The 26491-nt window shown below is 46.8% G+C and overlaps 1 protein-coding gene across 5 annotated transcripts in view; it reads left to right on the forward strand.

The window, feature by feature from the left end:
* The window catches only part of ZNF274 (zinc finger protein 274), a 32122-nt gene extending 5863 nt beyond the window's left edge, over positions 1-26259 (forward strand). For all 5 annotated transcript variants that reach the window (XM_011979737.1, XM_011979734.1, XM_011979736.1 and 2 more), the window contains 4 exons: positions 19391-19873; positions 22622-22737; positions 24268-24394; positions 24863-26259. In XM_011979737.1, the coding sequence (XP_011835127.1) occupies positions 19391-19873; positions 22622-22737; positions 24268-24394; positions 24863-25845 (1709 nt within the window). In that variant the 3' untranslated portion in view covers positions 25846-26259. The remainder of the gene's footprint in view (positions 1-19390; positions 19874-22621; positions 22738-24267; positions 24395-24862) is intronic.
* The last annotated feature ends 232 nt before the right edge of the window (positions 26260-26491 follow it).

Consider the following 26491-nt stretch of genomic DNA (forward strand, 5'->3'; position numbering starts at 1 on the left):
ATGGTCTCGATCTCCTGACCTCGTGATCCACCCGTCTCGGCCTCCCAAAGTGCTGGGATTACAGGCGTGAGCCACCGTGCCTGGCCAAACATAAATCTTTTAAAATAGGCAAGGCACAGGGCTCATGCCTGTAATCCCAGCAATTTGGGAGTCCAAGGCAGGAGGATTGCTTGAGGCTAGGAGTTTGAGGTTATAGTAAGCTATGATCGTGCCACTGCACTCTAACCAGGTTGACAATGAGACCCAGTCTCAAAAAAAAAAATTTAAAATCCTTCAGAATACATAGAGTTGCTGAAGTAAATGACAGCTCTTTTTCTTCTTTATCAACAGCAATTTGTAATGGTCTTTTGAAGGTTTGCAGATCTGATGGGATAAATACAATGTGTTCAATGTAGTTCACATTTTCCTCACAATGGACCAAGTTGGACATATTTTATAAATCTATGGCCTGTTTGTATTTTTTCTTTTGTGAGTTCATGTATTTTCCCATTTTTTTCTTTTTTATTTGTAGGAATTCTATATGTTCTGGATGTGAATATTGAAATATCATATCCCAGACCATGTATTGTCTACCTTTCTGTAGTCTCTATACAGAAGTTTTATAATTTCTTTTTTTTTTCAAATATGTCTTTATTTCTATTCTAGATTCTGTATCATATATAGGTAGATTATCCAAACACTTTAGTGTGTTGTGGTATTTGTTATATACCTCAAACTGCTGCATTCAAGCAGTTCTCCTGCCTCAAGACTCCCAAAGTGCTGGGATTACATCACTTAAATTTTTTTCTTTTTAGTTCAGTTTATCTGGAATGTCCCTTTTATATATGGATGGGGTTCATCCTCTGCTTACTGGAAATACCATATTTGTTATGGACTAAGTAGCTGTCTTTATATACAGGCCTCTATGGACTCTCCCTTCATCTTTTCTGTCTGAGTAAAAGCCATGTTAACTGTGCTTTGATATATAATAGTTCCACTTGTTATTAAAAAAAAAAGTGTTAGCTGGCTTTAGCTATCTATTTCTCCAGATAAACACTTATTCTCAGCTTGTCAGTGTTCATTGAGAAAATCCTGTTGGGATGTGTATTACATTTAATTAGGTTTTCATTATTACTGTTACCTGGTCAAGTTAATCCTGCCTCATGGTCTTGCATAGTTGTTCCAGATGAACCTGTCATGCTTGTAAATTCTTTGATCTTTTTTGGCCGGGCACGGTGGCTCACACCTGTAATCCCATCACTTTGGGAGGCCGAGGTGGGCAGATCACGAGGTCAGGAGTTCGAGACCAGCCTGACCACCATGGTGAAACCCCGTCTCTACTAAAAATACAAAAATTAGCTGGGCGTGGTGGCGGGCACCTATAGTCCCAGCTGCTTGGGAGGCTGAGGCAGGAGAATCACTTGAACCCAGGAGGCAGAGGTTGCAGTGAACCGAGATCATGCCACTGCACTCCAGCCTGGGCGACAGAGCGAGACTCCATCTCAAAAAAAGAAAAAAAATTCTTTTATCTCTCTCTTTTTTTTTTGTTTTTTTTTGAGACGGAGTCTCCCTCTGTCACCCAGGCTGGAGGGCAGTGTGATCTCGGCTCATGCAACCTCCACCCCCTGGGTTCAAGTAATTCTGGTGCCTCAGCCTCCTGAGTAGCTGGGACTACAGCCATGTGCCACCATGCCTGGCCAGTGTTTTTATCATCTGTAACAGTTGTGTTACATCATGCAGTTGTGTTCATTGTGGGTAGTATGTCCAAAATCGTGTGAAGCTCAGAGTGTGAAGAGTTGGTATCTAGTCTCTGACTTAAATGGAAAAGTTAGGTTTTGATGAGCTTGATGCTGGATTCTGCTTTGATTCAAATCAGTTTTATCTGGATTAACAAATAGTCATCTTGTCTTTTCTAATGAAGGAAAATCGGCAATATCTCCTATTTCCCTTCTAGAGCTTACTAAAGTGGTCACACGATTCTCCTTTGAGCAGTTAACATAGGAGTATAATATTTATAGAAGTGCTTTTGTAACGTGCTGCTGGAGTCCTGAATTTCTAAAGGATTTTTGTGTCAGTATTCATAAGTTACGTTGGGGAGGTGGTTTTCTTTGTGTGTGTGCTTGGTCAGCTTTTCTATCAGTGTGCTGAATGCAGAGCACACTGGATGCTTTCCCTTCTCTTTGTTGTCTGTGCTGTGATGCAAGCGGCATCAGAACTACCCACTTCTGGCAGTACTGAGCTGTGACATCCTCACCTAACTCCCATCCTTGGTGATGACCTGTTTGCCACAGAATAGAGGGCTAGAGTCTGTGACTCTCCCCCACCCCCAGCCTTTCTCTGGGCCCTGTTTCTGGTTTCTTTGTATTTCAGCTTCCTGGCTCAGCATTAATATTTTGTTTTTCGTTTCCACATTCAAAGTTTTTCCTTCCGTTCCCTTCACTGAAAATCTTTGTTAGCAAAAGAGGTCACTAAACTATTTCACCTGCAAGGTCTCCAGCAATGCAAGTGCTTTGTATCTGCCTGCAGTGGTTTCTGTGCCCCTTGGTTTTTGAGAAGGAGTCTCGCTCTATCACCAGCCTAGAGTGCAGCGGCGCCATCTCGGCTCACTGCTACCTCCGCCTCCCAGGTTCAAGTGATTCACCTGCTTCAGCCTCCTGAGTGGCTGGGACTACAGGTGTGCACCACCACATCCAGCTAATTTTTTGTATTTTTAGTAGAGACAGGGTTTCACCATGTTGGCCAGGATGATCTTGATCTTTTGACCTTGTGATCTGCCCACCTCGGCCTCCCAAAGTGCTGGTACTACAGGCGTGAGCCACCGCGCCCAGCCCAGCCTCCTGATCTTCCTTTTGGTCTTTATGTCTCTGGATTACTCAGGCTGTGACAGGTCTGCATTTCATCCTTCTTGGAGCTCAGGACCCATGTTCTGAATGGGCAAACCTCCAGGCCATACGCTTCTGGATGATCTGGTAGTATCCTAAATCTGGCTGGTGTCTGGGGCACTGTGGGTGCCACACATCTTGGGAGAGCTGGCTCCACAGGTGATAGATTCAGGTTGGTGTGCCAGAGTCAGAGGCCACATGAGGGGAGGCTCATCAGGAAGTACTGTTGCAGCCTAGGCCTGAGGTGATGGGTGTCCAACTCATCTCTGCTCTGTCACAGAAGGAGTCCTTAACTAGATGCTGTCCTTCCTCTTCTCCTTCTCTCACCTCACAGATCTTATGGAGGGCCTTTTCTGTCCCGTGCAATATACTCACTAAAAACTCTGGTGATAAACCAAAGCACTTACATAATCCCTACCATCTTAGATGTCATGGTCTAAGCAGTCATGGCCTTTTACAAACATGTTACACAGATACAGTGATAAATGTACTGAGAAGGAAAAGAACCTGGTATAAAGAGGGGGAGCAGTGGGGAATTACTTTGGAAGACCTAGTCAGGGGACACTGCAGGGGTGAGATTTAAGCCAATTCCTGAAGGAAAATAAGTCCGTGGACATACAGGATTAGTGGTGAAGAGAACTTCTAGGCATGGAGGCACCATTTGAGGTGACTGTCAGATGGGAAAGAACTTGGCATTTTGAGGGGCCCTTCGAGCCTAGTGGACTAGGAGCAAGTAAAATGAAGGGACGTGACGCTGCTTTTCACAGCACAGCTCACTCGGGGTGGCTTGTGAAGCAAGAATTGTGGTATGTCAGAGATTGGAGGCAGGCAGGGCCCGCAGTTACACCTGGTAATACCTGCTAACGTGGTAATAAGTGGCCTGAGAGTAACAGCACATTGGGGGAGTCAGGTGTGTGTGATTCATAGGTGAACTCAGTGGGACTAGGCGAATAATTGAGAGGCATGAAAGAACAGGCCACCAAGAATTTCTCATAGGTGACTGTGTCTAACATATTTCGCATGTAAAGTTGGACCTCCTGCACATAACAAAATCCACAGATGCTCAGGTCCCCAGTATAAAATGGTGTGCATATGACCTACTCACATCCTCCCATATAGTTGAAGTCATCTCTGGGTTACTCATAACACCGAATGTGATGTAAATGCTGCGTAAGTAGTTGTTATACTGTTTAGGGAATGGTGACAAGGAACAAAAGTTTGCACATGTTCAGTACATTTGCAGCCATCCTTTATATATATTTTCGAGTTGAGGTCTCACTCTGTGTATCACCCAGGCCGACGGGTAGTGGCATGATCATGCTCACTGCAGCCTTGAACTCCTGGGCTCAAGTCATCCTCCTGCCTCAGCTTCCCGAGTAGCTTGGTTACATGTGTGTGCCATTACACCTGGCTAATTTTTATATTTTTTTGTCACCATGTTGCCCAGGCTGGATTGAGCTCCTGGCCTCAAGCAGTCCTCCCTGTGTCAGTTTCCCAAAGTGCGGAGATTACCGTCTTTAGCCACCATGTTTGGCACATCGTTCTTTTTTTTTTTTTTCTCAAATATTTTCAATCCAGAGTTTGTTGAATTCACAGATGTGGAACCCACAGAAGATACAGGTCCAACTGAACATTCTTTTTGTCAATATCTTTTTTCTTGTTTTTTTTTTTTCTTTTTTTTTTTAGAGACAGAGTCTCGCTCTGTTGCCCAGGCTGGAGTGCAGTGGCGCGATCTCGGCTCACTGCAAGCTCCACCTCCTGGGTTCACGCCATTCTCCTGCCTGAGCCTCCTGAGTAGCTGGGACTACAGGCGGCCACCACCACACCCAGCTAATTTTTTGTAATTTTAGTAGGGACGGGGTTTCACCATGTTAGCCACGATGGTTTCGATCTCCAGACCTCGTGATCCGCCTGCCTTGGCCTCCCAAAGTGCTGGGATTACAGGCGTGAGCCACTGCCGCCTGGCCTTTTTTTTTTTTGGAGAGTCTTGCTCTGTCACCCAGGCTTCTGGCAGGCATTGGTGCAATCTTGGCTTATTGCAACGTCTTGCCTCCTAGGTTCAAGTGATTCTCCTGCCTCAGCCTCCTGAGTAGCTGAGACTACAGGACTGTGCCTGTATGTGTCCATCTCTTCTTTTAAAAATATGATAAAGGGACCAGGTGTGATGGCTTATGACTGGAATTCCAGCACTTAGGGAGGCTAAAGTGGGAGGATCACTTGAGCTAAGGAGTTCAAGACTACCTGACTAACACAGCAAAACATCTTCTCTACTAAAAATAAAAATAATAAGCCAGATGTGGTGCTGCATCCCTGTAGTCCCAGCTCCTTGGGAGGCTGAGGCAGGAGGAGTGCTTGAGCTTGGAAGTTTGAGGCTGCATTGATCTGTGATTGTTTCCCTGCACTTCAGCCTGGGCAACACAGCAAGATACCATCTCAAAAAAAAAAAAAAAAAATATGTATATAAAACACGAGATAAAAGGGCCAGGTGGGCGCATGCCTGTAACCCCAACACTTTGGGACGCCAAAGCAGGAGGATTGCTTGAGGCCCGAAGTTTGAGACCAGCCTGGGAAACATGGTGAATACAAGTCTCTGCAAAAAAAATAAAAATTAGCCGGGTGTGGAGGCAGAAGGATCACTTCAGCCTGGGAGGTTGAGATTGTAGTAAGCTATGTTAGCACCACTGCACTCCAGCCTTTGTTTCAAAAATTGTGTGTGTGTGTGTGTGTGTGTGTGTGTGTGAGAGAGAGAGAGAGAGAGTGTGTGTGAGATAAGGGAGAAAAATAATTTCTGAGTTTTTGGCATTAGCCAAGGATGTGGGGATGTCTGGTAAAGACCTAGACTTTGCTGAGGAGAGGAAATAAGGGGTTTCTGTTTTCTGTGCTTTTTGTGTTTTGTTTTTTACCTTTTTTTTTTTTTTTTTGAGGCAGGGTCTCACTCTGTCACGCAGGCTAAAGTGCAGTGGCCCCATCTCACGTCACTGCAACCTCCACCTCCCAGGTTCAAGCAATTCTCCTGCCTCAGCCTCCTGTGTAGCTGGGACTACAGGCACCTGCCACCACACCTGATATTTTGGATTTTTTAGTAGAGACAGGGTTTCACCATGTTGGCCAGGCTGGTCTTGAATCCCTGACCTCAAGTGATCCTCCCACCTGGGCCTCCCAAAGTGCTGGGATTACAGGTGTGAGCCACCACAGCTGGCCTGTTTTTTACTTTTTATGTTGAAATAATTTTTAATCTTTTTTTTCTTTTTTGAGATGGAGTCTTACTCTGTCACCCAGGCTGAAGTGCACTGGTGCGATCTTAGCTTACTGCAACCTCCGCCTCCCAGGTTCAAGCGATTCTCCTGCCTCAGCCTCCTTAGTAGCTGGGATTACAGGCATGCATCACCATGCTCAGCTGATTTTTGTATTTTTAGTAGAGACGGGGTTTCACCGTGTTGGGCCAGGCTGGTCTCAAACTCCTCAGGTGATCCACTTGCCTCGGCCTCCCAGAGTGCTGGCATTATAGGCGTGAGCCACCACACCCGGCCCCTATGTTGAAATAATTTTAAACAAGAATTTACAATAGGCTGGGCACAGTTGCTCAGGCCTGTAATCCCAGCACTTTGGGAGGCCCCAGGTGGGAGGATTACTTGAGAAAAGTGTCAGCAACAAAGTAAGACTCTCTCAGTACCACAAAAAAACAAAACAAAACAAGTGTCGGGGCACATGCCTGCAGTCCCAGCTACTTGGGAGACTGAGATGAGAGGATTACTTGAGCCCAGGAGGTTGAAGGTACAGTGAGCCAAGGTCATGCTACTGTATCGCAGCCTAGGCAACAAAGAGAGATTCTGTCTTAAAAAAAAAAAGGTCAGGTGCGGTAGCTCAGGCCTGTAGTCCCAGCACTTTGGGAGGCCGAGGCAGGCAGGTCCCAAGGTCAAGAGATTGAGACCATCCTGGCCAACATGGTGAAACCTGTCTCTACTAAAAATACAAAACTTGGCCGGGCACGGTGGCTCACACCTGTAATCCTAGCACTTTGGGAGGCCGAGGCAGGCAGATCATGAGTTCAGGAGATTGAGACCATCCTGGCTAACACGGTGAAACTATCTCTACTAAAAACACAAAAAATAGCCGAGTGTGGTTGTGGGCACCTGTAGTTCCAGCTACTCGGGAGGCTGAGACAGGAGAATGGCATGAACCCGGGAGGTGGAGCTTGCAGTGAGCCGAGATAGCATCACTGCACTCCAGCCTGGGTGACAGAGCAAGACTCTGTCTCAAAAAAATAAATAAAAATAATAAATATATAAATAAATAAATAAATAAAAATACAAAAATTAGCTGGGCGTGGTGGTGCTCGCTTGTAGTCCCAGCTAGTCAGGAGGCTGAGGCAGGAGAATCGCTTGAACCCAGGAGGCGGAGGTTACAATGAGCCGAGATGGCACCACTGCACTCCAGCCTGGCGACAGAGTGAGACTCTGTCTCAAAACAAACAAACAAACAAAATATATATACATATATACACACACACACACTAATAGTATGGATAACTCAATAGCTTTCACATTGATTGAAGTTTTTGAACTGTCCCATGTCTTAACTGATTCTTGGAATGACAAATGAATGAGAAGGCACCATAGAGACACTCAAAGGTTTCCAAAGTCAGTCGAATACACCTATTTATACCTAAGAAGGACATCCACACAGCACATAAAAACATCCGTTTGGAAGTCATAGGTGTTTAGAATGGAATGCTTTACTGTGAGTGTGCGATGAGAGAACTGTCTTCTAAAGTGGTCGGTTTCTCCCAACAATGGCATGGCTGTGCCTCTAATTAATGCACAGAATTGGTATTGAGTTTAGACTTGGACCATTTTGACAACTCACCCTGTGTGCTTCTCCAGCTTCCCATGATAGCAAGAACGGCAGTTAAGTCAGCAGTTCCCAACCTTTTTGACACTAGGGACCAGTTTTGTGGAAGACAGTTTTTCCATGGACCTTGGGGTGGGGAGGGATGGTTTTGAGATGAAACTGTTCCACCCCAGATCATGAGGCATTAGATTCTCATAAGGAGCATGCAGCCTAGATCCCTCACATGCACAGTTTACAATAGGGTTCATGCTCCTGTGAGAGTCCAGTGCCACTGCTGATCTGACAGGAGGCGGAGCTCAGGTGGTAATGCTCACTTGCCTGCTGCTCACCTCCTGCTGTGCAGCTTGGTACCAGTTCATGGCCTGGCACTTGGGGACCCTTGGTTTAAGTAGAAGGGAAACAAATGCTAGGACAAATGGCATTCATCCTCAGGAAAGCACTGAATGAGGAATGATGCTGTGACAATAAGCAATGTAGGGAAATAAATTAGGCGGCACTCAAATCTTCAGCTCTCTAATTTCCCTTCAAGAACCATTGCCATATATGTGGCTGTTGGGTGGAACACTTGAGATGTAAACTGTTAAGAGTTTAGTCATTAGGAAAGGAATGCAGGGAAGAGACTATTATGAAGGTCATGATTTAGGAAACCCTGCAGGGCATTTTACAGTTTTTACTTCTCAAGAAGTTAAGTAGGGGCCAGGCACAGCGGCTCATGCCTATAATCCCAGCACTTTGAGAGGCCAAGGTGGGCAGATCATTTGAGCTCAGGAGTTTGAAACCAACCTGGGCAACATGGTGAAATCCTATTGCTACATAAAATACAAAAATTAGCCAGGCATGGTGGTGTGTGTCTATAGTTCCAGCTACTTGGGAGGCTGAGGTGGGAGGATGGCTTGAGCCTGGAAGGTGGAGGTTGCAGTGAGCTGGGATCCTGCCACTGCAGAAAAGAAAACAAAGTTAAGTAGGAAATGAGTCCTACAAATAAGAACTTGGCAGCTTTTTGAAACATAGACCAAATGTGAGTCTGAAAAAATAAGTTTGATGAGGAGAGTGTTTTATTGGGAGGAAGAAAGCCAAATTCTTCTTGAGATTCCATCCTTTGTATAGCTTGAGAAGGTCACACAGGCCATGGAGTGATCAGCGTCATACCATTATTTTATCCAAGAACAAGATGGAATAAATGTGTTTAGTTTGAAAAAATTCACTTTCGGCCTGTCTTTGCCCTCTTTAATGTTTTTGCCATCTTTCATGGGACATTAACCAGCAAACACCCCAAATGAAGTAAGTCTTTTTCACGAACTTTTCAACATCTGAGAACTCACACAGGGAAGAAACCTCAGATATATGATCATGTGAGGCAAGATTTCTGGCCTAACTCAGTCTTATCTTGAGAGAATTCATACTGGAAAAGTTCTTACATTGAGTATTACATCAAAGAGCTTCTGAAACCATGAGAATATAATTGCTGTGGGAAAGATTTCATGCATAGCTCTCTTATTCAGCATCACAGAAGTTGTACTAGAGATTACCTAAGAACATAGGGTTGGAAAGGCTTCGGGTGTCCCAGAACTCACTGGCAAGGATCCCTCTCTGAACACAGCATTTTGGGAACCCCTTCAGTAGGAGTCCTCATTGTTTTCAGCATCAGAGGACTCATATGGGCAAACATCCTGTGAATGTAATCTGTGCAGACAACCAGCCTTAACTCTCAACTTATGTGACAGAACGAAAAAAATGCACACTAGAAAGAACCCCATTGAATAATAAAAATGAAATGTCTCATCCTATTTTTATGTCATGTTGTAGAGAAGGCAAATCCTACATAAAACACTGATAAGTATGTAAATGTAGTTAGTCTTGTCTCTTCTAATTTGCTTATTATCTGACCTGAACATTTAGAACAAATATTTAAAATATGGATGAGAGCAGGTGTTCTTTTCCTTCTATATGTCCCCATTTGCTAACACAATGACTGAATTACTAGGAGCTCAGTACATGCTGTTGAGCGAATAGATGTCTGAAGAAGTTGCAGGAGACAAGAATATGTCTTCAAAGAAGACTGAATATAAGGCAAGGCTTTGAAACAAAGGGGTAGGTAAGAGAGGGTAAAAGAAAATCTTTTTTTTTCCCCCTCAAGACGGAGTCTCACTCTGTCGCCCAGGCTGGAGTGCAGTGGCGCAATCTCGGCTCACTGCAAGCTCCGCCTCCCGGGTTCACGCCATTCTCCTGCCTCAGCCGCCAGTGTAGCTGGGACTACAGGCGCCCGCCACCACGCCCAGCTAATTTTTTTTTTTGTATTTTTAGTAGAGACGGGATTTCACCATGTTAGCCAGGATGGTCTCGACCTCGTGATCCACCCGTCTCGGCCTCCCAAAGTGCTGGGGTTACAGGCGTGAGCCACTGCGCCCAGCCAGGAAAATCTTCACTTTGAGTGCTACAAAGAACTTTGCAGGGCCCACATTCTTGGCAACTAGGTTGAGTCTGGAATGTTGGGTGGCTGTCAAACATGTTCTGGCTGGAATTCAGTGAAGCAGAGTGATCTCATGCTTTGTGATCTTTTATTGAAGAACACTTTACATTCTGTGCCACCTCCCATATATCTGATCTCTAAGACTTATGTAAATTGTGACCCTCTTATCTGGGGACCACTCTCCCTGTGTTTCAGGGCATGTACTCAGGGATAACTTCAAAGCCTGAAATGTCTTAACTAGTAATTAAGAAGGAAAACAAACGAACCAAGTGTTTGAAGCAGACATTTTTTGGGGGAAAGAAAAATACCATCAACAGTCCTATAGAAAGAGGAACAATGGCTTTAAGGGAATAAAAAAAGAATAATAATAAATCAGAAATAGAGAAGAAAATAATATTCCAAGAACTCATTTTGTGGGTAGACAAAATGCCAAAATGACTTTGAGTAAGTAAAGAATAAATAACCAAACAGTAAACCTATATAGGGGAAAAGAGCCTGTACGGGTATTTTACATGTAGTTTTTAGTTACAGTACTTTGCACAGCTGTTACAAAGAATGAGAAACCTCTTTATGACTGATTTGAAACCATATGTGTGTACTTAAAGTATATGACATTTTAATATATAAATATATATAAACTATTAAAATTACATTCAAGTGTGCTTGCTTTGGCTTATACTAAAATTGGAACAGTACAGAGAAGATTAGGATAAAAATTTTAAATTTAAATTTAAAAATTTAAAAATAAAATACACAGTCAAGTGCGAACACACAAATATGGTTGTGTGTCAGTTGATCATCAGTGGAAAAACGTGGAGACTTCTTTGGAATTTTATATTAATTTTTGGAGGTGCTACCCATAACCGTGCTCAGAGAACGGAAATGGTAGCTCCTTCCTGTTGTGTCACTGCTTCCTGGTCCAGTTCCTGACACAGTATAGGTGCTCAGTAATTGTTTGCTGAGTGTAGGAATGAACAAACAAAACATGGAAAGATTTTTGGAAAAGTATAGAGTTGCCAAAATTACTCCTAGGAGAAACATTAAAATTAACTTTCTTTTTTGTTTTTGTTTTTTGGTTTTTTTAAGAACAAATTGACCACTTGCATCTGAGTACTGCCCTGAGCAGTGGAGATTTTTTAACTTCCCATTAAAGACAGGGCTGGGTGCAGTGGCTCACACCTATAATCTCAACACCTTGGGAGGCTGAAGTGGGAGAATTGCTGGAGCCAGGAATTGGAGACCATCCTGGGCAGCATAGCAATTCCTGGGCTCTACAAAAAATTTAAAAATTAGCCGTGCATGTCAGGGTGCACACCTCTGAAATACTATTAAAATGATATATTTGGCTGGGCACGGTGGCTCAGGCCTGTAATCTCAGCACATTGGGAGGCCGAGGCAGGTGGATCACCTGAGGTCAGGAGTTTGAGACCAGCTTGGCAAACATGTCGAAAGCTTGTCTCTACTAAAACTACAAAAAATAGCCAGGTGTGGTGGTGGGCGCCTGTAATCCCAGCTACTTGGGAAGTTGAGGCAGGAGAATTGCTTGAACCCAGGAGGCAGAGGTTGCAGTGAACCGAGATTGCACCATTACACTTCAGCCTGGGCGACAGAGCAAGACTCTGTCTCAAAAAAAAAAAAAAGAAAGATTCAGCAAAATGACATTACAAAATAAATTTTTTTTTTTTTTTTTTTTTTTGAGGCGGAGTCTTCACTCTGTGGCCCAGGCTGGAGTGCAGTGGCACCATCTCAGCTCACTGCAAGCTCCGCCTCCCGGGTTTGCGCCATTCTCCTGCCTCAGCCTCCCGAGTAGCTGGGACTACAGGCGCCCGCCACCGCGCCCGGCTAATTTTTTGTATTTTAGTAGAGACGGAGTTTCACCATGTTAGCCAGGATGGTCTCGATCTCCTGACCTCATGATCCGCCCGCCTCGGCCTCCCAAAGTGCAGGGATTACAGGCGTGAGCCACCACGCCTGGCCCACAAAATAAATTTATAATAATAGCTTGGCTTGGCCAGGTATGGTGGTTCACACATGTACTGGGGTGGCTCAACCCCAGTACTTTGGAAGGCCAAGATGAATGGATCACTTGAGGCCAGCAGTTCAAGACCAGCTTGGCCAACATGGTGAAACCCCGTCTCTACTAAAAATACAAAAAATTAGCTGGGCGTGGTGGCATGCACCTGTAATTCAGGAGGCTGAGGCATGAGAATGGCGTGAACCCGGGAGTCGGATGTTGCAGTGAGCAGAGATCGCACCACTGCACTCCAGCCTGGGCTAAGGAGTGAGATTCCATCTCAAAAAGAAAGAACAAGCTTTGGTTTACACCAGGAATGTCAAATTTGACCTGGATATACAAAAGATATTAAAACTTTTAAAAAGTTACACCAAAGAATAAATTATTAAGGATGAGCAGGACCTATTTGAAGAAAGTCATAAGTGCTGGAGTGTGGAATACTTGATAAATAGAAGTATTAACTTACTTTGAGGGCTTAAAAAGGCTAGAAGTACTGATGTGTTTCAGCAGTAGTGTCCTGAAGTCATTCTAGCTATCAACCTCTGGAGAAATGCTGCTGGAGCCATTTTACCATGGGACCAGAAATACAAGTCCCTGACATGGGCTTGGCTGAAAAGAAGCAAGTGGGGTGCAAACTATGTGTGCTCTCATGTTACAAAGAACCTATGTTGAATCAACAAATATTACTTGAGCACTTGCCAGGATTCCAGGTACTGTTCCAGGACTGGATCACAGTGACGAGTGGGGCAGGTCTTACACCTGCTTTCATTGGGCCTACATCCATTCCATGGCTGACTGAATCAACAGAAATGAGCTTGCCCATTCATTACCTCAGTCGCACTGGGCACCTTTCAACTGCTCATTGACCCTGCAGCTAATGCTACTGTGTTGAATAGTACAGATTAGAACATCTCATTTATAGAAAGTTCCATTGGACAGCACTGCTCTAGATAGGGTGACAGACATGATAAATTAATCAGATATTTGGGATGGTAATCTGTTGGAAAGAGAAGGAAACAATGGGATATGTTGCTGGGGGACAAGCGAGATATGGGTGGACAGCGGTAGTTTAGAACTAAGCAGGAAGATGGTTCTCAGGAGGTGACATTTGAGCTCAGAGCTGAATGGGAAAGGCGAACCAGGTGAAGATGTTGGGGAAGACTATACCAGGCAGGAGGGTGGTGCACATGTGGATCTCTGGATGAAAGGCCTTATTCTAGGAAAAGTAAGATGCTGGCTGTGGGAGACCCCTGTAGTGTCAAGGGCATGAAATAACAGGGTTTGGAACCCAACTCCTTTGTTGCCCACTATGTTAGGCCATTCTTACGTTGCTATAATTACCTGAGACTGAGTTATTTATGAAGATGAGAGGTTTAATTGACCCACAGTTCTGCAGGCTGTACAAGGGTGGCACAGGCATCTGGTTGGCTTCTGGGGAGGTCTCAGGGAGCTTTTTACTTATGGTGGAAGGCAGGGAACAGGCACATCATGGCAAAAGCAGGAGCCAGAGAGAGGAAGAAGGTGCCACACACTTTTTTTTTTTTTAGACAGGGTCTCACTTTCACCTAGGCAGTGGTACAATCATGACCCACTGCAGCCTCGACTTCCTGGGCTCAAGCGATTCTCTCACCTCAGCCTCCTGAGTAGCCAGGACTACAGGAGCATGCTGCTACACCTGGCTAATTTTTTGTAGAGATGGGGTTTTGCCATGTTGCCCAGGCTGGTCTAGAATTCCTGGGCTCAAGCAATCCACCTACCTCAGCCTCCCAAGGTGCTGAGATTACAGGTGTTAGCCACTCTGCCCAGCCACACTTTTTTAAACAACCAGATCTCGTGTGAATTAACTTATCACCAGAAGGATGGTGCTAAGCCATTCTTGATGGTTCATCAGGCCCCACCTCCAACATGGCATCACTTTTCAACCTGAGATTTGGTAGGGACACAGAATCAAACCATATCATCCACTCTGCAACCCTGGGCAGGGTTCCCAGCCTATCCCAACATGAATTTCTTTATTATTATTATTATTATTATTTTTTGCTTTCTGAGATGGAGTCTTGCACTGTCACCCAGGCTGGAGTGCAGTGGCACAATCTTGGCTCACTGCAACCTCAGCCTCCCAGGTTCAAGCGATTCTCCCGCCTCAGCCTCCCGAGTAGCTAGGACTACAGGCGCACACCACCACGCCTGGCTAATTTTTGTGTTTTTAGTAGAGATGGGGTTTCACCATGTTGGCTAGGCTGGTCTCAAACTCCTGACCATGTGGTCTGTCAGCCTCAGCCTCCCAAAGTGCTGGGATAACAGGCGTGAGCCACCGTGCCAGGCGTATTTCTTTTGTGTATGGGGTGTACATTTGCTTCCTGTGACTGTGGGCAGCCTTCGTGAAATGGTGGTACTGTCATTGATTCGAAAAATGAGTGATGTCAAGATCATCAACAGCCTTTGGCAGATCCTCCTCTAGGCTCTACTTTGGGGTGTGCGATCCACAAGTCCCAGTTGGCAGCCTCAGTGGTCCACTGGAGGAGACAGACGCAGAAGGTAGTCCAACAGGGAGCTTAGTGGCACTGAGGGAATGATGAGAGAGAACAGGAAAGCTGAGAGCTTTCCGGACAAGGAGAAAAAGTGATGGAGTACTGTGCCCAGGGATTAGGGGAGCTGAGGGTAAGTACTCTTCTGACTCTTCCCCCACAACAAGCTGCTGAAAAGATCATTGCTTTTTGTTGTCTTTTGGACTAGTATACCTGGCTAATCAGCATTCACTGGGAAACAGCACTGTGAGGAAGACAGCTGCCTAAGGCCTGTTTGTCACCGTGGAAGGGAAGCAGCAGAGAGGTAGAAATATCCTGAGAGAAGAAAATAGTGTCGAGAGAGAAAGTAGCAGCTCCCCTCAGCCCTTACCACATGCTGTGCCTGGACAGTATCTAATCACTTCAGCTGAAGAAACTCAGGCTCAAGAAGTTAATCTCCTGATTAAACCCCTTGCTCTGAGCCTCAGTGAATTTGTTTCATAACCCATTAGACAGTTGTAGGTGAGGGGACTGCATTGCTACGGGCTCATTCAGCTGCTGCGCTCAAAGCCATTTGGAGTTCCAGCTGATAGGGATCATGCAGCTCCACATGAGTGGGTTGGGTCAGTCATGTCTGTGGAATGAGATGGGTGGAATGAGAATCCAGTTCCACCTCTGCCTGCTGGTGAACTTAAGAGCTTCCATTTTCTTCTCCATGAAGTGGAGCAGCTAATTTCCTGGAATAGACAGTGGTAAGGATTGTCCTAAAGGTCTTGGGATAGTCTGTGGGTTGAGATGTGGAGGACTGAGGTGCACAGAATGAGTCCATCACTTCCCCACCAGTTTCTGGGTTCGTGGCCTGTCTTGTTCACTGTGGTGTCCTTGGTTCCATAGCACGCAAAAGGTGCTTTATGATAACTGTACAGAACAGAGTGTGGCGCCTCATGGGTTGATGATCAAGATTAAAGCAGAAGTAAGTACATTAGAAGCGGGGGGCGGGTGGAGTAGAAGAATCCAACAGTTTTCCTAGGGGCTAAGGCACTAAAATCCCTCAATTAAGGAATACAGAAAGAAAATTTTAGAAATTTATGAAGTAACATGTTAAGATTTTTTAAGTGTCATGCATGATTACCTAAAATAGTGCTGGCGGCCCAGTGCTGATCTGCCACTGACCCCCCCAGGAAGTAAAGATTCAGTTGGTGCACGTCCCATGTCCTAGGCATTTAGTCCAGTGCTGCTGGGCCGCCAGTAAATCTTATCCCCAGCTGCTTCTCAGGAAAAAGTCAAGCTTTAAGAGCTGTAATTGGGGCGTGCGGTGGCTCACACCTGTAATCCCAGCACTTTGGCAGGCCGAGATGGGCGGATCACCTAAGGTCAGGAGTTCGAGACCAGTCTGGCCAACATGGCGAAACCCCGTCTCTACTAAAAATACAAAAATTAGCTGGGCATGGCGGCGGGCACCTGTAATCCCAGCTGCTCGGGAGGCTGACAGAATTGCTTGAATCAGGGAGGCGGAGGTTGCAGTGAGCCGAGATCGCGCCACTGCACTCCAGCCTGGGTGATTAGGAGCGAAGCTCCGTCTCAAAAAACAAAACAAAACAAAAAACCGCTGTAATTGAGAGAAAAATAAATGAAGTATGCCCTCAAATGAAGAAAAGTTATTTGGGGCGAAATAAGTCCCCAGAAGTCCTAAGAAACAGGGAATTAAATATAGATCACAGCAGTTATAAATAAGCTGGAGAGGGCAAGCCCCCAAAATGAAAATACCTCAAAAGCTTATTTGGGGGAAGAGGTTGGAAATAGGTGCTCAAGTGTGTCTGATTAATCTTATCAAGAAGAAAAATCACTTCAAGCGTAGACTAGGAATGGTCAAGAATTAAAAGCGTGGCTCAGGTCGTGCTCTACAACTGCGCCACCTCGCTGGAAGGACGGCGTGGGCTGCAAGGAGGCGGCGCGGCCGCTGGCTCTGGGCGGATCCCAGCGCGGAGCTGACTACCTGGGCCCGTGCCAGCAGTGGGCACCTCCAGTCAAACCTGTGCAGCGCGCAAACAGGAAGCCCAGACAGACTAGGGCTTGTACTCGAGGAACGGGAGAGGGAAGGGGTTGGGAGCCGCCTGCTGTGGCCTCAGCGGAAGGTCTCCAGCCCGCGAAGTCCGGCGAAATACTTGCAGGTGAGGCAGGCGTGGAAGCTCCTGCCGCGCTGCCCCGTTGCCCCATGTAGGCCCAGGACGTGTACCCGTCAGCGGGTAGTGGGGAGAACGGTACCGGAAGCCCGTGTCTCAGAGGCTGCTGGGAGCTGTAGTGCCTGCGGGTGACGTAGTTCTGGGCGCTTTTCCGGGTCCGGGAGGCGGGGTTAGAGGCGTGGCCTAGAGGCGTCGACCCATTTCGCTGGCAGAGAGAGCGAGTCTTGTGTGGACGGTGATCTGGGCGAAAGGGTCAGCTTATGGTTGTGGCCTCGAAATCCTGAGTGCGCGATGACGGAGACCAGGGCCGAGGAGGGTCTTGTGCAGGCGGCCACCGGGCTCTGAAGGATGCTTCCGCTGGAGCTTTTTTATTTTTAACGTAGCTGCAGCTGTTGCACACTAGTAATTTTATGCCCTGCGACCGCTTTTCTGCGTTGTAGTAATCCCGCTAAAACTAGTGCAGGTTTTACTGCTTACAAGGGAGTTTTTAACAATTTTCTTAAACTGTGTTACAATACTACCTGTTCTTCCAGCTGTGTCCTAACACACACCGCGCGGGGCAGGAATTGTATGTTGTGGAAATAAAGACCTAGGCCGTCCAGATGAGCACACGCAGAGGTTGACTCAGAGCCAGGTATCGTAGGGAGCCAGCCATGGTCCCTTGTGTTCTGTAGAGAGGGTCAAAGGCAGGTAGGGAGTGAGAAGACGTGCATTTATAAGGGAGGGTTCTGAGTGGAGAACCCTATTGGCTTGGCGGGGAGCAATAAAAGGGTATACTGGCAGTCATCTAAGTCCTGACCTGTGCTTGTTGCCAGAGGTTGTGGGTCAGTGCTGTGTTAGCTATATGTGGTTTGGCTGTGGTATTTTTATTCATTCCCTTGGTGCCTCTATACCTATCTTCATCTCCGAATAGCTCCAGTAGATTCATCCAGTGAAAGTATTTGTGGTTCCTTGCTGTGGCTTTGCTAGTTCATGCTGAGCTGCTTCCTGGTGGAATTGTACTAACCATTTATACTCACAACAGCAAGGGTGAAATTGCAGGTTTGTTCTTGTCGTTGCCACTAAACACTACAAATATCAGAAGTCAGTCATAATCTGTAGTTATTTATGCTTTTATATTTGTTTTTAAGGCTTCATTTGTTAGGGACAATGTCAGGCTTGGTAACCAAGGCTGGAGTGCAGTGGTGCAATCATAGATAACTGGAAAATCAAATTCTTGGGCCCAAGCAGCCCTCCTGCCTCGGGCTCCCAAGTAGCTAAGACCACAGGTGTATGCCATCACACCCGACTAATTTAAACTTTTTTAGAGACAGGGTCTTACTATGTTGCCCAGGCTGGTCTCAAGCTCCTGGCGTGAAGCAAATCTCCTACCTCGGCCTCCCAAAGTGCAGGGATCATAGGTGTGAGCCACTCTGCTGGCCAGATTATTTAGAATTAGCATTTTGGAGGGGAGTTTTAGTGGGCTTTCTTGTTTCCTGTTGTTTTGTGCTGCCTCCTCAGCATTTCAGGACCGTCCTGGAGTTCAGTTTAGCAGTGTGCTCTTGTGGACTCTGTGCCAGGACCCAGAGCCCCTGCCTTTCCCAGATATCCTCGTTCTTGTCCCCAGTGGAGGTTGGAGATTATTTTTCCTGTGACTGTGGATACATGTACAGTGTCACAGATCCCTTCTCAACCCTCATTGCCTTTTGTTCTTTTCCCTATAACAGCTATATGGAGATATAATTCACACATTGTAAAGTTCATTCTTGTAAAGTGTACAGTTCAGTGTTTTTAAATATATTCACAAGGTTGTACAGCTTTCACTACTATCTAATTCCAGAACATTTTCTTCACCCAAGAAAGAAACCCCATACCCATTAGCAGTCTCCCACCAATCCTCTCAATTTCTCCATTTCCTAACAATTACTAATCTACTTGTCTGTCTTTGGATTTGTATATTCTGGACATTTCATATTATATGTCGCCTTTTGTGTCTGGCTTATTTTACTTAGCATGATGTTTTCAAGGTTCACCTGTGTTGTAGCATATATTAGTAGTACTTCATTCCTTTTGATTGCCAATATTTCATTGTATTAATAGATCACAATTTGTTTATACATTCCTCAGCTGATAGACAATGGATTATTTGTACTTTTTGGCTATTATGGATAACACTTCAGTGAACATTCTTATAGAAGTTTTTGGGGGCATATGCTTTCAATTTTCTTAGCTATATATACTTGGGGGGAATCTGTGGGTCATGGATAACTATGTGTTTAACTTCTGAGGATTTGCTAACCTGTTTCGCAGAGCGGTACAGCATTTTATATTCCCACCAACAGTGTATGAGTATTCCAGTTTTTCCACATCCTCTCCTGTTACCATCATCTTTGGTAACAGCCATCCCAGTGGGTGTGAAGTATATTCCACTGTGGTTTTGACTTGTATTTCCCTAGTGAATAATGATGTTGAGCATCTTTTCATGTGCTTATTCTCATTTATCTTGCTCTGCTTTTGACTTACAGAGTATTCTCAGCTCCAGCTGGACCCTAAATTGGATCCTCTTCCTGCTGAGAGTCCCCTGATGAACATTGAGGTTGTTGAGGTCCTCACACTGAACCAGGAGGTGGCTGGTCCCCGGAATGCCCAGATCCAGGCCCTATATGCTGAAGATGGAAGCCTGAGCCCAGATGCCCCCAGTGAGCAGGTCCAACAGCAGGGCAAGCATCCAGGTGACCCTGAGGCCGCTCGCCAGAGGTTCCGGCAGTTCCGTTATAAGGACATGACAGGTCCCCGGGAGGCCCTGGACCAGCTCCGACAGCTGTGTCACCAGTGGCTACAGCCTGAGGCACGCTCCAAGGAGCAGATCCTGGAGCTGCTGGTGCTAGAGCAGTTCCTAGGTGCACTGCCTGTGAAGCTCCGGACATGGGTGGAATCGCAGCACCCAGAGAACTGCCAAGAGGTGGTGGCCCTGGTAGAGGGTGTGACCTGGATATCTGAGGAGGAAGGTAAGTGGAAGGGTGGGTAGAGGGACAGCTTAATGAGGGTGTCTTGGAGGACCCTGTAGGGGAGATAAGAACTCCAGGCTTCCTGGGAAGGTCATGGGAAGGATTGTGCCCACTCCATACAGACTGAGGACATCCACGTTCCCCACGTGTTCCTGAGTCAGAGCCACTGAAACCCCTGCATTCTTTAGCCCTTCGTGGGCTTCTGATGGGTGCACACAGTTGAAGTGCTTCATTTTCATCCCTCTGGCATCCCTGCTGCACCATAAACCCTATAGCACTTGATAAGATAGATGGGACTACTGTGCTCACGGAGCCTGCAGTAGCAGGAGAGACAGGGATTTGACAAATGAGAATGCACAGAAAAATGCTGGGGCTGTGAGGAGCTCGAGGTGATGGTAAGGTTCATGAAGGTCTGCCGCTGACACCTGGTGTGGAGTGGAACTTGGCCAGGGTAAAGAAAGCGGGTAGGAAAGATGTGCCATGCAGAGGGAAGCACTGCCTGTAAGGACCAAGATGGAAGGGATCACAGTAAATGCAAAACTCAGAAAAATCGGGTATGTCTGTGATGGAAGGGAGCAGAGGGTGGAGCTGGCACAGCCAGTGGGGACTTTAGTCCTAAAGCAAAGCAAAATGTTCTTCTAAAACAGTAGGGTTCGATCCCTGCGTTCCAGAAACTGGTGGCACCACTGGATTTGACCTTTAGAGATCCACCAGGCTGCGTGTGTGGTGGATGGTGGACAGAGGATGGGGGTGAGGCTGGACACACAGGCTACCCGCAGCTATTGCCATGCCCTTTGATGGGTGGTGTCTCAGATAGGAACAATGGTGATGGCCGACTGGGGAGAGAGTACACGTGTGGAGTGTGTATTTGGAAGTAAGACTCCAAGACTCGGTTTCTTCATCAGGCTGAGTTTCAGAGTGTGCGTGCTTCTGCATTGCTCACTTCCATTTTCCACATTCACAGGTGCCCAGAAGAGGTTTCTGATGTGAGCGAATGATTGACTGGTTGATGTTTGTGATTGCAGGGAAGGGGAAGGTATCCTGCAGGGGGATGGTGGGATTCTAAGAGGCCAGGGCATCCTGGAGATGCAGGTATCCGAGACAGCAGGGCAGGCACTTACATGAGTTGTGTCAGATGCACCAAGTCTGGGGTGCTGTACTTGGCAGAATAATTGCCCCAAAGGTGTCCATGTCCTGCCTCCTGGACCCTGTGAATAAGTTGCCTCACATGACAAAGGGAACTTTGCAGAAACAATTAACTTAAGGATCTTGAGAGGGAGAGATGCACTGGATTATTTGAGTGGATCTAACATAACCACAGGGGCCCTTAGGAGAGGGAGGTTGGAGGGTCAGAGGAGATGTAATGATAGAAGCAGCTGATAGAGGAAGAAGCCATAAGCCAAGTGTTTGGGGCGGCCTCTAGAAGCTGGAAAAGGCAAGGAATGGATTCTCCCTTGGAGCCTCCAAAAGGAACACAGCCATGCTGACACCTTCATTTTAGCCCAGTGAGGCACAAACCAGACTTATCTCCAGAACCATAAGGTAATACATTTGCATTAATCTGAGCCGCTGGCATTGTGACAATTCACTATAGCAGCAATAGGAAACTAGTTAGGTGCCAAGGAGACAGTTGTAGGGTTAATGAGGTGAAAGTCAGTGAATTCACCCTTTGTTTAACCTCAGGGGTGAATGAAATAAATTAGTGCCACAGAAGACAGTGAGAAGAGGCTTTCCAGAGAACCCTGAGAATCTCACGTTATGTGATCAGTGTGTTAGCTGGGACTCTTGGATGTGACTGCTGCAAAGCCTTGCACAGAATGGCTCATGGGAGAAGGAGAATTTATTGAAAAAGTTCCATGGTGCTCGAGCATCAGGCAGGGCTGGACCCAGGAGCTCCAGTAGTGTCCTCCAGACTTGTTCTGTGTCTCATTGTTACCTCTTCTGCTCTCCACTGGCTTCACTCATGGGCAGGCCGTCTGCCTGCATGGGATTTCTCTTTCCCAAATGTTCCAGCTAAAGCCTTGTTGGCTCCAATCATCTAGCTATAGGCTGTGTTCATCCCAGATCTAATCACTGTGGCCAAGAGAAAGGGATGGCCCAGTGGGCCAGCCTAAGTCATCTTGTTGCCCACCTTGATGGTGGGGGTGGATTCGCATTGTGGAAGCCTGTGGACCATGTGGGGTCATGTGAGGAAGGTTAGAATGAAGGAGCCGTGGTTAGAGGCGCCCTCGGGCTGGGTGGAGCTGTTGTTTCCTTAGGTGGAGGAGCCTTGGTGACATTCACTTCAAGATGGCTGCATGTTGTGGGTCCGGGGACAGTCTCACCTTCCACGAGGTGGGAGGAGAGAGGGAGGAAGGAAGAGGTGCCTGAATAGGCGCGGTGGAGGGCTTGGAGGCCGGAAACAGGGGCTTTGACTCTAAGGAGGGGGTGTCAGTCAGCTGCCTCACAGGAGGGGCTGGGGCCCTCAGCCGCCCTCAGAAACGGAAGGAGTGGTCTCAGCAGTGAGGACACTGGTGCCCTGTGACCCTTGGAGGGTGAGCCATCCTGGGCCCATCCAGGTGCGGGCACTCAGGCACGTGCTGTGAGGGGAGCTGAGCTGGTGAGAAGGGAGGATAGGAACAGAGGCTGTCATGGAGTCACAGTACGATGCAGGTGTGCGGTGGCCCCATGGGTTGCAAAGAGGCCACCCTTGCCCTGCCCAAGGGTCCCCACACCTGCTGACCTCCTCTGGTTGGTGTCTCCTCCCAGTACTTCCTGCAGGACAACCTGCCGAGGGCACCACCTGCTGCCTTGAGGTCACTGCCCAGCAGGAGGAGAAGCAGAAGGAGGATGCAGCCATCTGCCCAGTGACAGTGCTCTCTGAGGTAAGCCGGGAGTGTCGCCCTTTTTTGGTCACAGCATCTCCTGTGAGGCAGGCCCACCCCTGAGGCATCCACTCTGCCCTGGGCTTTCCTAAGACCTCCCACAGGCTGGGGCATTCTGAGATTGTGAGCTCTTAGGTCTGTGCTGAAGCAATCTGAGTATGAAGAGCAGCCCTGCCCTCCAGCCACCATGGCGTCATTGGGGACAAGGCATGGTGACTCAGGAGTTGAGAAAGCAGGAGGCAAAAGGGAAGGAACTAAGTGTTTACAGAGACTTGAGAGGTGGAACTACCACAGGCAGGCACATCTGTATGCAGGTCAGAACAAGAGAGCCCTCATTCAGAAATGCATACTTAGGTATTTATCTTTGGTATCTGGGGTTTGCTTCAGAATAACCCAGAGCTGGGGTGCGGGTGAAAAAGATTGGTTCTGATGTGCTGACCACTAGGGTAGTGGTATGTATGTGTCATTGGTCAGAGCTGTTTGCACTGCAAGTGGCTCATACTGGCTCAAGCGTAGAAGTAAATTTATTGGCTCTCATGTTTTCTCTAGTAGGCTTCAGGCAAGGAAGGCTGCATCCAGGTGCTCCCAGGTGATGGGAAGAATCTCTGGCCAACCTGTTTCATGGCTCTGCTTTCTCCCCTTTCTTCTTCTTCCTTCTTCTTCCTTTTTCTTCCTCCTCCTCCTTCTTTTTTTTTTTTTTTTTTTGAGATGGAGTTTCACTCTTGTTGCCCAGGCTGGAGTGCAATGGCGCGATCTCAGCTCACTGCAACCTCTGCCTCCCAGATTCAAGTGATTCTCCTGTCTCAACCTCCTGAGTAGCTGGGATTACAGGCAGCCACCACTACACCTGGCTAATTTTTGGTATTTTTAATAGAGATGGGGTTTCACCATGTTGGCCAGGCTGGTCTCGAACTCCTGACCTCAAGTGATTCACCTGCCTCGGCCTCCCAAAGTGCTGGAATTACAGGTGTCAGCCACTGTGCCTGGCCACTCCCCTTTCTTCTTAGGCAGATTCTGCCCCATGTAAGCAAAATGCCTCAGATCCTGGTAAAGCAGGGTTGGGGGAACCTCTTCTTCCTAAAGTCCTGGTCAATTCCCAAGAAAGGACCAGTCATGGCTGTGCCAGGGTGGCTGCCCTCCCCCAGGTCAGCCCTGTCGACAAAGGCAGGGGCTTGGTTGTCATTTCCACCAAGTGGGAAGACAGTATTAATAGATGGAGAACCCTCTGCAGTGGGAAGATTTCAGCACTGGGCAAGCTGGATAGAGCCGTTAGGATGGAGTTGTTTGCTTGTTGCACTTGGAGCTCTTTATGAAGCAAGGGCTCTGCCTCCCAGCCTGAGACCCAGACCCTGGTTTGGACCCAGTAGAACTCTTGTGGGCCCTGGGTTGGTGTCTCTGAGCAAATCCCCAAAGCAAGAGAGTCCCTAGCACAGTGAGCTCTGTCAGAACCTCCCAGCTGGCCTTTCTTCTGCCCTCATTGACAACCGTCTGACACTCTTGCTGAGCATAGACACACGTGTGATGTTACAGGAGCCAGTTACCTTCCAGGATGTGGCTGTGGACTTCAGCCGGGAAGAGTGGGGGCTTCTGGGCCCGACACAGAGGACTGAGTACCGCGATGTGATGCTGGAGACCTTTGGGCACCTGGTCTCTGTGGGTAAGGCCGTGCCCCCTCTTCACCCACCTCAGGGCTGGTAGGCCACAGGAGCCCCAAGTCAGGGGTGTTTACCTTCTCTGGACTCCACACTGGGCATTCCCTCAAGGGGCCCTTGCTCCGTCCAGGGTCTGTTAAGTGGATCTGTAGACTTATAGGGGTGGGGGCATTGGTTGGCCAGAAGCAGCCTTAGGTCCAGTGGAGTGATTTGCTATCTATCTCCTGAGGGAGTATAAGAGAACAGGAACTCGAAGAGCTCAGAGGATACTCCCTACCTTTTCTGTCCCTTGTTCACCAAGGTCAGTGCTCCCCTCCCTGCTGCTTCATTGCTTTTCAGTCTCTCTCCAGGTTGCATGACTCTACTTGGAAAAAAAAATCCTGACTTTTGAACTTAATTATGCATTTCATGCTCTCAGACCCATCCCAGCACATCTCCCTGATGTATCCACATCTTTTGTTTATTTTTTTCAGGGTGGGAGACTACATTGGAAAATAAAGAGTTAGCTCCAAATTCTGACATTCCTCAGGAAGAACCAGCCCCCAGCCTGAAAGTGCAAGAATCCTCAAAGGATTGTGCCTTGTCCTCTACATTAGAAGATACCTTGCAGGGTGGAGTCCAGGAAGTCCAAGAAACAGTGTTGAAGCAGGTGGAGTCTGCTCAGGAAAAAGACTTTCCTCAGAAGAAGCACTTTGACAACCATGAGTCCCAGGCAAACAGTGGTACTCTTGACACAAACCAAGTTTCGCTCCAGAAAATTAACAGCGTTGAGTCCCAGGTAAACAATGGTGCTCTTAACACAAACCAAGTTTTGCTCCAGAAAATTCCTCCTAGAAAACAATTGCGCAAATGTGACTCACAAGTTAAAAGCATGAAACATAATTCACGTGTAAAAATTCATCAGAAGAGCTATGAAAGGCAAAAGGCCAAGGAAGGCAATGGTTGCAGGAAAACCTTCAGTCGGAGTGCTAAACAGATTACATTTATAAGAATTCACAAGGGGAGCCAAGTTTGCCGATGCAGTGAATGTGGTAAAATATTCCGGAACCCAAGATACTTTTCTGTGCATAAGAAAATTCATACAGGAGAGAGGCCCTATGTGTGTCAAGCCTGTGGGAAAGGATTTGTTCAGAGCTCTTCCCTTACACAGCATCAGAGAGTTCATTCTGGAGAGAGACCATTTGAATGTCAGGAGTGTGGGAGGACCTTCAATGATCGCTCAGCCATCTCCCAGCACCTGAGGACTCACACTGGAGCTAAGCCCTACAAGTGTCAGGACTGTGGAAAAGCCTTCCGCCAGAGCTCCCACCTCATCAGACATCAGAGGACTCACACCGGGGAGCGCCCATATGCATGCAACAAATGTGGAAAGGCCTTCACCCAGAGCTCACACCTTATCGGGCACCAGAGAACCCACAATAGGACAAAGCGAAAGAAGAAACAGCCTACCTCATAGCTCTCAATCCAGTTGAAGAAACTGTCTTTTCAGCTTGACCCTACAATATAACGTGCACAGGCCTGCTTGTGAATCAGAACTGAATGTGAAAGGGAAGCATTGAGTGAGGACATTCCCAAAACCAAAGGACAACTGAGGAGACTGCCCAGCACATAATGAATAAATAAAATGAGTGAAGAGTTATTAACATTAGTTGGAAAAAAGATTTCCCATTCACTTGATATTGTTTGTTCACTCATTTAGTCATTAAAAGTGAGATTAATAAAATCTGAAATGTTATATAATAACTTTTAAAAAGCCAGGTAATTAATAATCTGCACTGATATTATATCCACAGTACCACAGTATTTATGTATATGAATTAAGGATTAAAAGATAGTGTGGATAAATAAACTATTGATCTATTTCTGTGTAGAACCTGTGTATTTCCTGCCTACTTAAATATCTCTATAGTAATGATTAATATTTAAGGAACATTAAAACACAAGGAAGGAGATTATCAGATAGTTCTAGAAGATTCTGTGCAAGGCTGCAGCACCTTGGGCACAAGATACTGTGTGAGTTGGGATGACTAGCTCTTTCTATTCCTTAGGGGGTTGTCATGACATGGTTAGGTGGAGGTAAGGAAAACTTAAACCCAAAGGGC

This window comes from Mandrillus leucophaeus, unplaced genomic scaffold, assembly GCF_000951045.1.
Source record: "Mandrillus leucophaeus isolate KB7577 unplaced genomic scaffold, Mleu.le_1.0 Scaffold205, whole genome shotgun sequence".
Taxonomy (NCBI): Eukaryota; Metazoa; Chordata; class Mammalia; order Primates; family Cercopithecidae; genus Mandrillus; species Mandrillus leucophaeus.